This window comes from Canis lupus, chromosome 8, assembly GCF_011100685.1.
Source record: "Canis lupus familiaris isolate Mischka breed German Shepherd chromosome 8, alternate assembly UU_Cfam_GSD_1.0, whole genome shotgun sequence".
Classification (NCBI taxonomy): Eukaryota; Metazoa; Chordata; class Mammalia; order Carnivora; family Canidae; genus Canis; species Canis lupus.
Window position 1 is genome coordinate 1,060,890 of NC_049229.1, and position 12,546 is coordinate 1,073,435.

A 12,546-nucleotide genomic window follows, 5' to 3' on the forward strand; every position below is an offset into this window, starting at 1 on the left:
CCTCTTAATATTACTTACTTATAGTCATACGTGTTGCATATAGCTCAGCTCATTTGCTTTTATATTGCTGTATAATAGTTTATTATGTGAATCAACTGCAATTTATCTATTCTCCTATTCATGGGCATCTGGATCATTTTCAGGTATTTAATGCTATGACTAATAGTGCCATGATGAAGATTTCAAAATGTTTCCTCATATTTGTGTTTCCCTTGCCAAAAAAAGTGGAATTGGTGAGACAGAGCACATGCAACCACTGTAATTTACAGGATAATAATGCCAAATTGCTTTCCAAAATAATTTGTAGTCATTTATGCTCCCATAAGCAATGGATGAGAGATCTGATTGATCCATATCCTCTTCAACATCTCCTGTTGACATGATGGTGGAGGCTTCAACCTTCCTTCTGTTAATATGGTGTGTTACATTTATTAATTTTCATGTGTTGAACCATCACTGCATTCCAGAATTAAATCCTACTTGGTCACAGTATAAGTAATCCCTTCAATGTACTCTTTAATTTAGTTTGCTAGTATCTTGTTGAAGAGTTTTGCATAAATGTTCTTCAGGGATATTGATTTCTAGTATTCTTATAGTATCCTTATCTGGCTCTGGTATTAAGGTAACACTGGCCTCGAGAGTGACCTAGGAAATATTCCTTCCTCTTCGATTTTTGGTTGAGAGTTTGAGGAGGATTGGTGTTCATTCTTTAAATATCTGAAACAATTCAATCAATAAAGCCACCTGGCCCTGGGATTTCCTTTGCTGGAAGGTACTCAATTATACAAATTTCTATTCAAGACCTTTGCCAGTTTATTAATCAGAGTGCCTTTCTTTTAATTGCTGAGCTGTAGAAGTTCTCTGGATATTAATCTCTTATTCAATCTCATGACTAGTTTTTGGTCTGTTCAGATTTTCTATTTCTTCATGATTTACTATTGGTAGTTTATGTATTTCTAGTGTGTTAGCATATAATTTTTCATAATCCCACAATCCTTCTTATTTCTGTGGTATCGGTTGTAATGTCCTCTTTAATTTTTTATTTTAGTTGACTCTTCTCTTTTTTCTTAGTTATTGTAGCTAAGGGTTTATCAACTTTGTTGAACATTCCAAGAACCAATTCTTAGTGTTGTTGATTTTTTTCTATTATTTCTGTATTCTCTATTGCATTTATCTCTGCTCTAGTCTATTATTTCCTTCCATCTGCTAACTTTGGGTTTGATTTTTTTTCTTCTTTTTATAGTTTCCTAAATTGGAAAGTTAGGTTGTTGATTTGAGATTTTTCTTCCTTATTAACATGTGTGTCTATAACTATAACCTCCACTGTTGGTACTGCTATTGCTGCCTCCCATAAATTTGGTGTGTTTTGTTTTTATTTTAATTTTCTTAACATATTTTCTAGTTTCCCTTCTGACTACTTCTTTGACTCATTTGTTGTTTAAAAACTTAATTTCCATATACTTGTGGATTTTCCAGTTTTCTTTCCGCTATTGATTTCTAGTTTCATTTCATTGTGATTAGAAAAGACATTTTGTATAATTTTAGTCACTTTAAATGTGCTGAGACTAGTTTTGTGGCCTCACTTATGTTCTATCCTAAAGAATGCTCTGTGTGTATTTGAGGAATATTTGTATTTTACTCTTGTTGCGTGGAGTCATCTGATCATGTGTATTAGGTCTAATGGTTTACAATGTGGTTCATGTCTTTTATGTCCTTATTTATCTTTCATCTGGTTTTTCCATCCATTATTGAAAGTGGGGAAATTAAGGCTTTTATTGTTGTGTTGCTGTTTCTCTCTTTGATTTTTTTAAAGGATTTTATTTATTTATTCCTGAGGGACACACAGAGAGAGGCAGTGACTCAGGCAGAGGGAGAAGCAGGCTCGCTGCAGGGAGCCTGATGTGAGACTGGATCCCAGGACCCTGGGATCATGACCTGAGCAGACACTCAGTGGCTAAGCTACCCAGATGCCCCGCTTTGATTCTTTTAAAGTTTGCTTCATATATTAGGAGCTCTGATGTTTGGTACATGAACATTTTTAATTGTTATATCTTCTTGGTGAGTTGACCTTTTATTATCATATAATGACCTTTTTGTCTCCTATAATACTTTTTGACTTATAGTTTATTCTTTATGATACTAGTATAGACAGCCCTGCTCTCTTTTGGTTACCATTTGCCTGGAATGTTCTTTTCAATCCTTTCCCTTTCAGCTTATGTGTGTGCTTGGATCTAAAGAGAATTTCTTGTAGACCATACGTAGTTGCATCCTGGGTTTTTTTGTTGTTATTTTTTGTTTTTATGCATTGAGCTTATTTTTATCTTTTGATTGGGGAATTTAATATATATACATCTAAAGTAATTACTGATAGGGAAGGACTCACTATTACCATTTTGTTTATTTTTGTGTGTCCTGTGGCTTTCTGTCCCTCCTCCTTTCTTCTCTTATTGCTCGCCTTATCATTTCATCTATCATTTGCAGTGACATTTTTTGATTCCCTTATTGTCTTGTGCATATATTCTCTATATATTTTCTTTGTGGTAACCATTGCAATAACATAAAACATCTTGGAGCACCTGGGTGGCTCAAAATGTAAGAATCTTTAAAATTTAAAATTTTAATTTTGTTTAATTTTACTTTAAATTTAATTTTAATTAATTTAATCTAAAATTAACATAAAATCAATTTAATTTTATTTAAAATTTAAAAATCTTAGTTATAATATTCTTTTAAATTTGATGACAATTTAACTTCATTGCATGTAAAATGTCCTCTTAAACAGCTCTACCTCCTACTTTATGTTCCTGAAGTTACAAATTACATCTTTTTATATATACTCATTACATAGATTTATAGTTTTTAGAAACATCGGGGTGCAGGTGTTCCGGCAGCGTTTCATTGCATCTGTATCGTTGGGGTAAATCCCCAACAGTGCAATTGCTGGGTCGTAGGGCAGGTCTATTTTTAACTCTTTGAGGAGCCTCCACACAGTTTTCCAGAGTGGCTGCACCAGTTCACATTCCCACCAACAGTGGGAGGGTTCCCTTTTCTCTGCATCCTCTCCAACATTTGTGGTTTCCTGCCTTGTTAATTTTCCCCATTCTCACTGGTGTGAGGTGGTATCTCATTGTGGTTTTGATGTGTATTTCCCTGATGGCAAGTGATGCAGAGCATTTTCTCATGTGCGTGTTGGCCATGTCTATGTCTTCCTCTGTGAGATTTCTCTTCATGTCTTTTGCCCATTTCATGATCGGATTGTTTGTTTCTTTGGTGTTGAGTTTAATAAGTTCTTTATAGATCTTGGAAACTAGCCCTTTATCTGATACGTCATTTGCAAATATCTTCTCCCATTCTGTAGGTTGTCTTTGAGTTTTGTTGACTGTATCCTTTGCTGTGCAAAAGCTTCTTATCTTGATGAAGTCCCAATAGTTCATTTTTGCTTTTGTTTCTTTTGCCTTCCTGGATGTATCTTGCAAGAAGTTACTGTGGCCAATTTCAAAAACGGTGTTGCCTGTGTTCTCCTCTAGGATTTTCTAGCAGCAGTGTCCACAATAGGCAAACTGTGGAAGGAGCCTCGGTGTCCATCAAAAGATGAATGGATAAAGAAGATGTGGTCTATGTATACAATGGAATATTCCTCAGCCATTAGAAATGACAAATACCCACCATTTGCTTCAACGTGGATGGGACTGGAGGGTATTATGCTGAGTGAAATGAGTCAATTGGAGAAGGACAAGCATTGTATGTTCTCATTCATTTGGGGAATATAAATAATAGTGAAAGGGAATACAAGGGAAGGGAGAAGAAATGTGTGGGAAATATCAGAAAGGGAGACAGAACATGAAGACTCCTAACTCTGGGAAACAAACTAGGGGTGGTGGAAGGGGAGGAGGGCAGGGGGTGGGAGTGAATGGGTGATGGGCACTGAGGGGGACACTTGATGGGATGATCATTGGGTGTTATTCTGTATGTTGGCAAATTGAACACCAATAAAAAATAAATTATTTAAAAAAAGATTTATAGTTTTTAAAAGTGGTCTTCTCATTTAAATTCTATACAAGCATTAAAAGTGAATTTATGCACCAAAATCACATGAATACAAGTCACTAAATTTGTTCACATATTTATGTTATTGGAAAACTATTTTCATGTGACTTCATGTTGCTGTCTGGTATCCTTTATTTTTACCTCGAAGGAATCTCTCCAGCTTTTTTTTCCCCCCTAAGAACAGGTCTAGTTGTAATGAACTTCCTCAGCTTTAGTTTATCTGGGAAAATCTTAATTTCTCCTTCAATTTTGAATGACAGCCAAAAATAGTATTTGTGATTGACAGTTTTTTTTTTCTTTCCACATTTTGAATATTTTATCTCACTCTCTTTTGGCTTGCAAGGGTTCTATTGAACAATTCAATGATAATCTTAAGGAAGTTCTCTTGTATGTAGTAGGTCACTTTCCTCTCATGACTTTTAAGATTCTCTTTGTCTTCAATGTTTAACATTTTGATTTTGTGTTGGTCTTTTGGGATATATTCTGATCAGAATTCTTAAAGCTTCTTTAATTTGTATACCTGTTTCTTTCCTCAGATGTGGGAATTTCCAGCCATTATTTCCTTTTCTTTTAAGTATTTTTTTAAAAGGTTTTGTTTATTTATTCAGGAGAGACACACAGAGAGAGAGGCAGAGACACAGGCAGAGGGAGAAACAGGCTCCATGCAGGGAGCCCAATGCGAGACTCGATCCCAGGACTCCAGGATCATGCCCTGGGCCAAAGGCAGGCGCCAAACCACTGAGCTACCCAGGGATCCCTCAGCCATTATTTCTTTGAATAAGCTCTCTCTACCCCTTTTCTCTCTCTTCTCCTTCTATTACTCCTATATTGCATAGAAATGTCTGTTTGATAGTCCTTACAAATCCCTGAGGCTTTCTTCACTTTTCTTTCATTCTTTTTCACTTTTTGTTCTCTGATTTGATGATTTCAAACAGCTTCTCTCCAAGTTTGCTCATTTTTCTGTTTGAGCATGTCTGCTGTTCACCCCCTCTAGTGAGTATTTCAGTTCAGTTATTGCATGTTTCAGCTCCAGAACTTCTGCTTGACATTTTTATAATCTTTACTTTTTTATATTCTCCATTAGTTCATGATTTTCTTGATTTTTTTTTTAGTAATTTATCCATGTTCTCTTCTAGTGCATTGAGCATCTTTATGACAGTTGTTTAAAATTTTTTGTCAGTCAGCTCATAGCTCTGCATTTCTTTAGGGTCATTTTCTAGGGATTTAGTCTGTTCCTTTGGTGGGCCATGTTTCCCTGTTTCTTTGGCATGCCTTGTCATGCTGTTATTTTGAGATGTGGGCATTTGATTACACACCACTTCTCCCAGTGTTTATGGACTGGCTTCACACAGACCCTTACCAATCAGACAAGCTAGAGGATCTAGGACTTCTCAAATGTCTTCTAAGGATGTGTTTTCTCTGGCTTGTGCTGTGTTTTTCATTGTCTCAAATTGCCTAAGCAGTTTATCCCTCTCCTTCCAGACACCCATAAGCTCTTGCTGACCCTGGCATGTGCATATAGAACTACAGCTCTAAAGTGCTGTACTGATCATATCTGTTTTCAAGTTTCTGAACAAGGCTACCAATTCCATCAGTACTCTGAGTCAGATGACAGTCAATTCCCCAGTCCAGCCAGAATGTTGGACACACAGTTAATTATTTTGGTTCTATCCTGAGGGAGGATCTCTGGTGCAGGAGGTTTCCTCCAAGTTATGCTGCATTAAATCAGATAGGAGGAGAGGTGTGGATGGATATGGAAAATAATGCACATTTTCCAACCCCTTTTATTGGAATCTCTTTGGCTTTAAGTTGGTCTGGATGCTGTAGCTTCTCAAATGGATTCCAGAGTTCTTGCAAAGGTATTCTGGTCTGCAAGTTATTATATTGGCATCTCTGGGAGAAAGGGAGGGTCTGAAGGTTCCTGCTCCACCCTCTTGCCAACATAACTCCCCTCATTTTGGCAGTTTCCAAACAAGTCCTGTCAGTGCTCTGGGTTAGGCAAGTTGGAGACTAGTCCCTTGAGCAGTCCTCAGAAGAGCCAGAGTGTTGCATGCAAGGTCCATTCTTTTGTTTCTATCACAAGGGAGGATCCCTTGAGTGTTAGGTTTCTTCTTCATTGTGCTACACCATGGTGGTTGGGGGTGGCGCACAGATGAGCAAATTTTCCTACCCCTGTTGTTAGAATCCCTTTTGGTTTTATTTTGGTTTGGGCGCTGTAGCTAATCAAATGGTCTCTAGAGCTCTTGCAAAGGCACTCTGATATGTATACTGTTGCTGACTCAATGTGTCTGTGGGAGAACAAGGGCCTAAAGCTTCTTAATCTGCCATCCTGTATACCCAGAATTATTTTTAAGGAAAGTGATGCAATTTTTTTAATGGTTACTTTTTTTTAAGTTTTGTTTTAAAATGCTTTCCCTACCCTGATTTCAGAAAGATATTCACTTATGTTTTCCTTTAAAAGTTTTTATAATTAAATTATGATTCCATCAAGAGTTGGACTTGATGTATGTTGCAGTGTAGATATGTATTTCAACATTGTCCATATGTAACCAATACTTATCTCATTTTGAGCAATCTCTCATTTTTTCTCTCAGAAGGGTTAAACAATTCTTGGCCTCTATCAACATTGGTGGGGGCTATTCGTGGACTTTCTATTTCCATTGGTCAATTTGTTTGTTCCTGGATCAAAACCACATTATCATGATTACTGCAACATTTAAAAAAGTGTGACTATCTGTCAGTGCAAATCTCTCATCCTTATTCTTCTTTAGAAGTGTCCTGCTTATTCTTGGCCTTTTGCTTTTCCATATATGCTCTTTTTATTTTCTTTAAATTTTTTTTAAACTGAGGTAGAACTGACATATACCATATAGGCTTTAGAATTAACTTGAACTCCACAACAAGCCTTGAGATTTTGATTAAGGTTGTATTAGATCTACAGATTATTTTGAGGAAGAAATTATGTTTTAAGATAAATTTTCCTGTCCACAAGTATGTTTATATCCATTTATTTATAAAGTCTTAAATGTCTTTTAATAAAGTTTATAATTTTATACACATTACATCTTGGAAATCTTAGATTTATTCTTATTAATAGTTTTTTTAAAGATACTATTTTTAAGTAATCTCTACACCCAATGTGAGACTTGAACTCACAATCAAGAGTCACATATTCCACTGACTAAGCCAGCCAGGTGCCACACTTTATAGGTGTTTTGCGTGTCATTTTGCTTTGTTTTTGCTATTATAAATAGTGTCATAAAAATTATGCTTTCAAATTTGTTCATCATGTGCAGAAATGAAAATGCCTTGCCCTTCCATCTTGTTAAATTCTTCTGCTTCTTTTAATAATTTGTAAGTATCTTTTAAGTTTTCTATATGGACAATCATATCTTTTGCAAGTAAACACTCTGTTTACTACTTTTTAATATTCATTCTTTGATTTCTAAATTTTTTTAATTTGTCTTAATGCATTCCCTTCTATACACTCTTTTACTTCTTAATAATTCCTTGGTAAAACTCCAACTGTGGTTAAATACAACTCTCTATCTTCTCCAATATGTGTGGACCCCCAAAACTGAACACAGCCAAGAACATTCCATAATGCTGAATTGGTTACACTTGGAATTCATAAGCACAAAGCATAAGCAATCATACTGACTTCCCTTAGTCAATCCACTCTCCCACCCTGCCCCTAGGCAACAATTTCACTCTGTTCTCTCTTTACTTGAACCCCTGACACTCCTCCATCCTCATCATAAATAACTTTGACTTTTGTTGAGAAAATAAGAGATAAATTCCCACACCCTCCCATTACTATATCTACCCACTTATCAGCTCTGGAACCCAAAAACTCACCCTTCTTCCTGTTAGTATAGGGGCTCCTAAGACCAACCTGTCTTCTACTTCATAGATTGCATCTCTTCTCACCTACTGAGAAATATCACTCCAGCAATTCTTCCCTTCTCTCTCTCCTGCATCATCAGTTTTTCTCTCTCTACTGAATAATTCCCATTAGCACAGCCTAATTCCTTCTGTCCCTCACTCTTCTCTTGATCTCCTTTCCTCCTGCTACCATTGCTGCATTTCTCTGCTCTACTTTTCACCAAACCTTTGCAAAAGATTTGTTTGTATTCACTGTCACTAATTCGTCTCCTCTCTTTCTCTCTTTGCCAGGCCTCCTACTTCCCTGATTATCAGAATGACTCTGTTCTTTACCTGTTGTATAAGCCACTCAGCAGAGTTAAATAAGTGAATGATTTATACCTATACTAGAGCATGAAATTTCATGTGTACATACCTGGTTACCGTAGGCATACAAAAAATGGCTTCGTGGATGGAATACCATTCCAACAGGAGAAGAGAATGAAGAAGGAAAAATGAAAAGTGGAAATTTTGGTTTTAATCCTGGTTTGTTGTCTTTTAGTACAGACACAGAGGCAGTGGTGATTTTCTAATAATAGATAAGCAAACCATGAACAAATCAGAAGAATATTATCATTAATATTACTAGACTATGTTACAATTTGTGTTTCCTGTTACTCAGGTTTTGATAGGGAGACATCCATTAAAATAACATAGAACTGGAGGGATTAGCAACCATCACCTGTCATTTCCCTGCCTTATGGGTCCATTTTATAGATGTTAAACATGAAATTTAGGAGATTAAATAATTGGTCCAAGCTTCTATAATAAATGGCATGGGAAGGTTTATTATAGAACTATTCCTGAACTCAAAAGACAGATTCCAATGAGCATGCTTACAACTGTCATGGCAAACTACCTTTTAAAAATGTGGTTGTCTGGGGGGTGGGGCCTGGGTGATTCAGTTGGTTAAGTGTCTGCCTTCCACTCAGGTCATGATCTTGGGGTCTTGGATTGAGCCCCATGTTGGGCTTCCTGCTCAGCTCAGTGGGGACACTGCTTCTCCCTCTACCACTCCCTCCTGCTTGTGTTCTCTCTCTCTCTCTCAAATAAATAAATAAATAAATAAATAAATAAATAAATAAATAAAATCTTTAAAAAATAAAAAAATAAAGTGTGGATGCCTGGACTGCATTCCTATTCTATTAGACCATGATATTGTAGGGGGTCAGAACATGTACCCCAAAATATGCCATGGTGGTATAGAGATTATTTTAAGCTGTAGACATTTTAAATTCAACAGATGTGGGGGAAAAAAGCCTTCTCTGACTAAAAGCAGGAATTTCTGGGAAATAAGGCTATTATTTTTTTAAAGATTTTATTTATTTATTCATGAGAGACAGAGAGAGAGAGAGAAGCAGAGACACAGGCAGAGGGAGAAGCAGGCTCCATGCAGGGAGCCCGACGTGGGACTCCATCCTGGGACTCCAGGATCACATAAGGCTACTATTAATTCCTCTTCAGAACAGATGACTCCCAGAAGGGAGAATGCAAATAAAGCCTACTCCAAATCCCTGCTCCAGGGTTGTTTTATGGCCCTGATGAGACAGAAAAACCACTTATACCTGTATAAACAAACATTATCATAAACTGTCTTATCTCCTATTTGTTCTCGTCTTAACCCATTATCTTCCCACTTGTTTTCCCTTGCATACCTTTCTCACTTGCCACCCTAAACTATTAAGATGATATATAAGCCCCAAATTTTAATGATTTTCAAGTTTCTCATCACTGATTTTCACACACATGTGTGTACACGACATGCATAAATCGTTTTATCTTCTCCTATTAATCTGTCTCTTATCAGTTTTATTTGCAGGGCCCCAATCACTGAACGTAAGTGGATAGAGGAAAACTATTTTTTTCTACCCTAGAATGATTAGAGTAGGGCTAGGATCAATTTTTTTTTTTTTTTTTTTTGCTCAATTAAACTAACCATCTTATGGAACCTTAACTTTATATAGACCAAATTCAGTTTATATTCTCTTGGAGAATAAGCAAAGAAGAATCTCTATGCAAAGAGCATCATATTTTCCATTTTCATCAAACTGAATCACCAGCAGGGGCAAGAAATCCCTAAAGTGCCTTAAACTATATTATTAACCACAAATAGTTTTGCTGTAGCTAATTTTATCAACTTCTACTGCCAAAGATAGCAAGAACTTGGACATAAATTTTGCTAAGGTAACTTTTCATTCTTGCATCATCAAGAGCCATCACCCCAGGGCTGTAAGGCTTACCTGGTTGGAGAAGAGGTAGATTCCCGCACTGTGCTCTTGGTCAACAAGAAACGTTACCACAATTGAAGGAATAGATTTCATTCCTTTTAAAATATGAGGTAAGCAAGGTAACCATTGAGTAAATGGTTCTTTGGTATAAAAACAAGAGCTTGACTACAAAAAAAGAGAAAGGAAAAGTTAATGCCTTTTTAAAAATGTAAGTTTTTAAAATTTTTATTTATTTATTCATGAGACAGAGGCGGGGTGGGGGGAGGCAGAGACACTAGCAGAGGGAAAAGCAGGCTCCATGCAGGGAGCTGGATGTGGAACTCGATCCCGGGACCTTGGGGTCACCCTCTGAGCCAAAAGCAGACGTGCTTAACTGCCAAGCCACTCGGGCGTCCCCTAAAAATGTAAGTTCTAACCAGTTAAGCAAATAAGCTAGTGAACTACTGTGTTGTCCTGACCAACCACAATAGCAGTGATAAACCTTTGATGTCTGTGCTTCTCTTCTGGGGACGTGGGTCTAGGAAAACACTGCGAAGCCTCTCTTTCTGGTCTGGGCTGTTTTTCTAGAACTTCTGTGTAGGTCCAGATTTAATGTAACTAGGTAACTGTCGTTGAACCCAAGTAGAGGTGCAACTGGGTACAAAGAGGGATGAAATCTCTCAGCCTGTAGAATTTCCATCTTTTAGGTAAATAACAAATCATGAAACAATCTAAGAAATAAAATTTCTTACCTTTTAAACTATTTAATTCTGGAGAACCTGGGGGGCTCAATCTGTTAAGCATCTGCCGTTGGCTCAGGTTATGATGCCACAGTCCTGGGATTGAGCCCCTGGGTCGGGCTCCCTGCTCATCAGGGTAGTCTGCTTCTCCCTCTGCCTCTCCCCTACCACTTGTACTCTTTCCCTCGCTCACTGTCTCTCAAATACATAAAAATCTTTAAAAAATAAAATATTTAATACCATACCTCACTTAGAGTCCTGTTTCTCTCAAAGGTGATAGTAACATAATCAACTATAAAATATAAAGGTACAGGAATTACAAGCATTACCTATAGTTCTAAATGTATCATTAAGTCACACAATTTTTTAAAAACACAATATTTTTTTTGCACTTACAACAGAGCATGCCTATTGTCTCAGATTTAATATGTTCCCCCTCAGTGTTAGGCCACTGACGTATGTAGAACAAGCTTACCTTTCTATTTTATTCTATTTTAATTTTATGTCATTTTATTTAATCATTATAAGCAACCACGTTGAAAAAAGCCTGTCGTATCTCTTCTAAATTTACCTTCAAAGTGTTCTCTGTTCGCAAAACATCTTTCATTATACCACAGTTTTCCTTTGATGTAGTCAACCTACACAAATGAATGAAGATACAAAAAATATCATATAGAGAAGAGGTAGACTTGAGATACATAAAATTGAAGAAACTGACTTAAAAATTCAGAAGTGTGACAGCTTAGGTGTGAGAGGTAAATAAAAGGAGGAAAATTATAGGCCAACAAAAGAAAAGGTGGTAGAACAAGGGCAAGGGGCAAGAATATGCATCTTGAACCAAGCCCATGTGAAAGGAGTAAAAAGAAAGAAACTTCACATGACTTGGCCTCTATTAGTGACAGAAGCTGTAGTTGTTCAGTATAGGACTCATTCTGGAGTTACCAGATGCTGTCATGATGGGTCACATGTCCCTTGTTGCTCCAGGAGTCTCTGCAGAAGCCTGATGGCAGCAAGAAGCAGAAGGGGAGGGAAAAAAAGCCACAAAAATACAGGTCTTGAAAAAAAAAATTAGTCATAAGAGAGAAGCTTCCAAGATAGTGAGTATATGTTGGATTTGAATTACGTGTGAGAGTTTGAAGGTGGTTTTATTATAGCAAGACTGTCATGTTCAAAGTCCTACTGAGACAAGAGGAAGACCTTGCACTTTATAGGCCAGCAAGAAAGTCTTTATAACCTGTGCATTGAAAGTCTTTTTTTTTTTAAGATTTATTTATTTATGATACACATAGAATGAGAGAGAGAGAAGCAGAGACACAGGAGGAGGGAGAAGCAGGCTCCATGCCAGGAGCCCGACGTGGGACTCGATCCCGGGACTCCAGGATCACACCCTGGGCCAAAGGCAGGTGCTAAACCGCTGAGCCACCCAGGGATCCCCTGAAAGTCTTTTAAATAGATGTTCTAAAATAGATTGTGGTGAGGGTTGCACAGCTGTGTACGAGGGGTCACTGAATTGCACTTTAAATGGGTGAATTTTGTGCTATGTGAATTATATCTCAAATAAAACTGCCAAACAAACAAAACAGCATTTCCAAATGTAATGGACAATTTATTTGAATGGTGCAGTATCT

At 37.0% G+C, this 12,546-nt stretch overlaps 1 protein-coding gene across 4 annotated transcripts in view; it reads right to left on the reverse strand.

Annotated features, from left to right (window-relative positions):
- Nucleotides 1-12,546, reverse strand: part of CATSPERB (cation channel sperm associated auxiliary subunit beta) — a 141,376-nt gene that overhangs the window by 78,998 nt on the left and 49,832 nt on the right. For all 4 annotated transcript variants that reach the window (XM_038544107.1, XM_038544106.1, XM_038544104.1 and 1 more), the window contains 4 exons: nt 11,490-11,556; nt 11,164-11,210; nt 10,212-10,364; nt 8,348-8,500 (listed from right to left, as the gene is read on the reverse strand). In XM_038544107.1, coding sequence (XP_038400035.1) covers nt 8,348-8,500; nt 10,212-10,364; nt 11,164-11,210; nt 11,490-11,556 — 420 coding nt within the window. The remainder of the gene's footprint in view (nt 1-8,347; nt 8,501-10,211; nt 10,365-11,163; nt 11,211-11,489; nt 11,557-12,546) is intronic.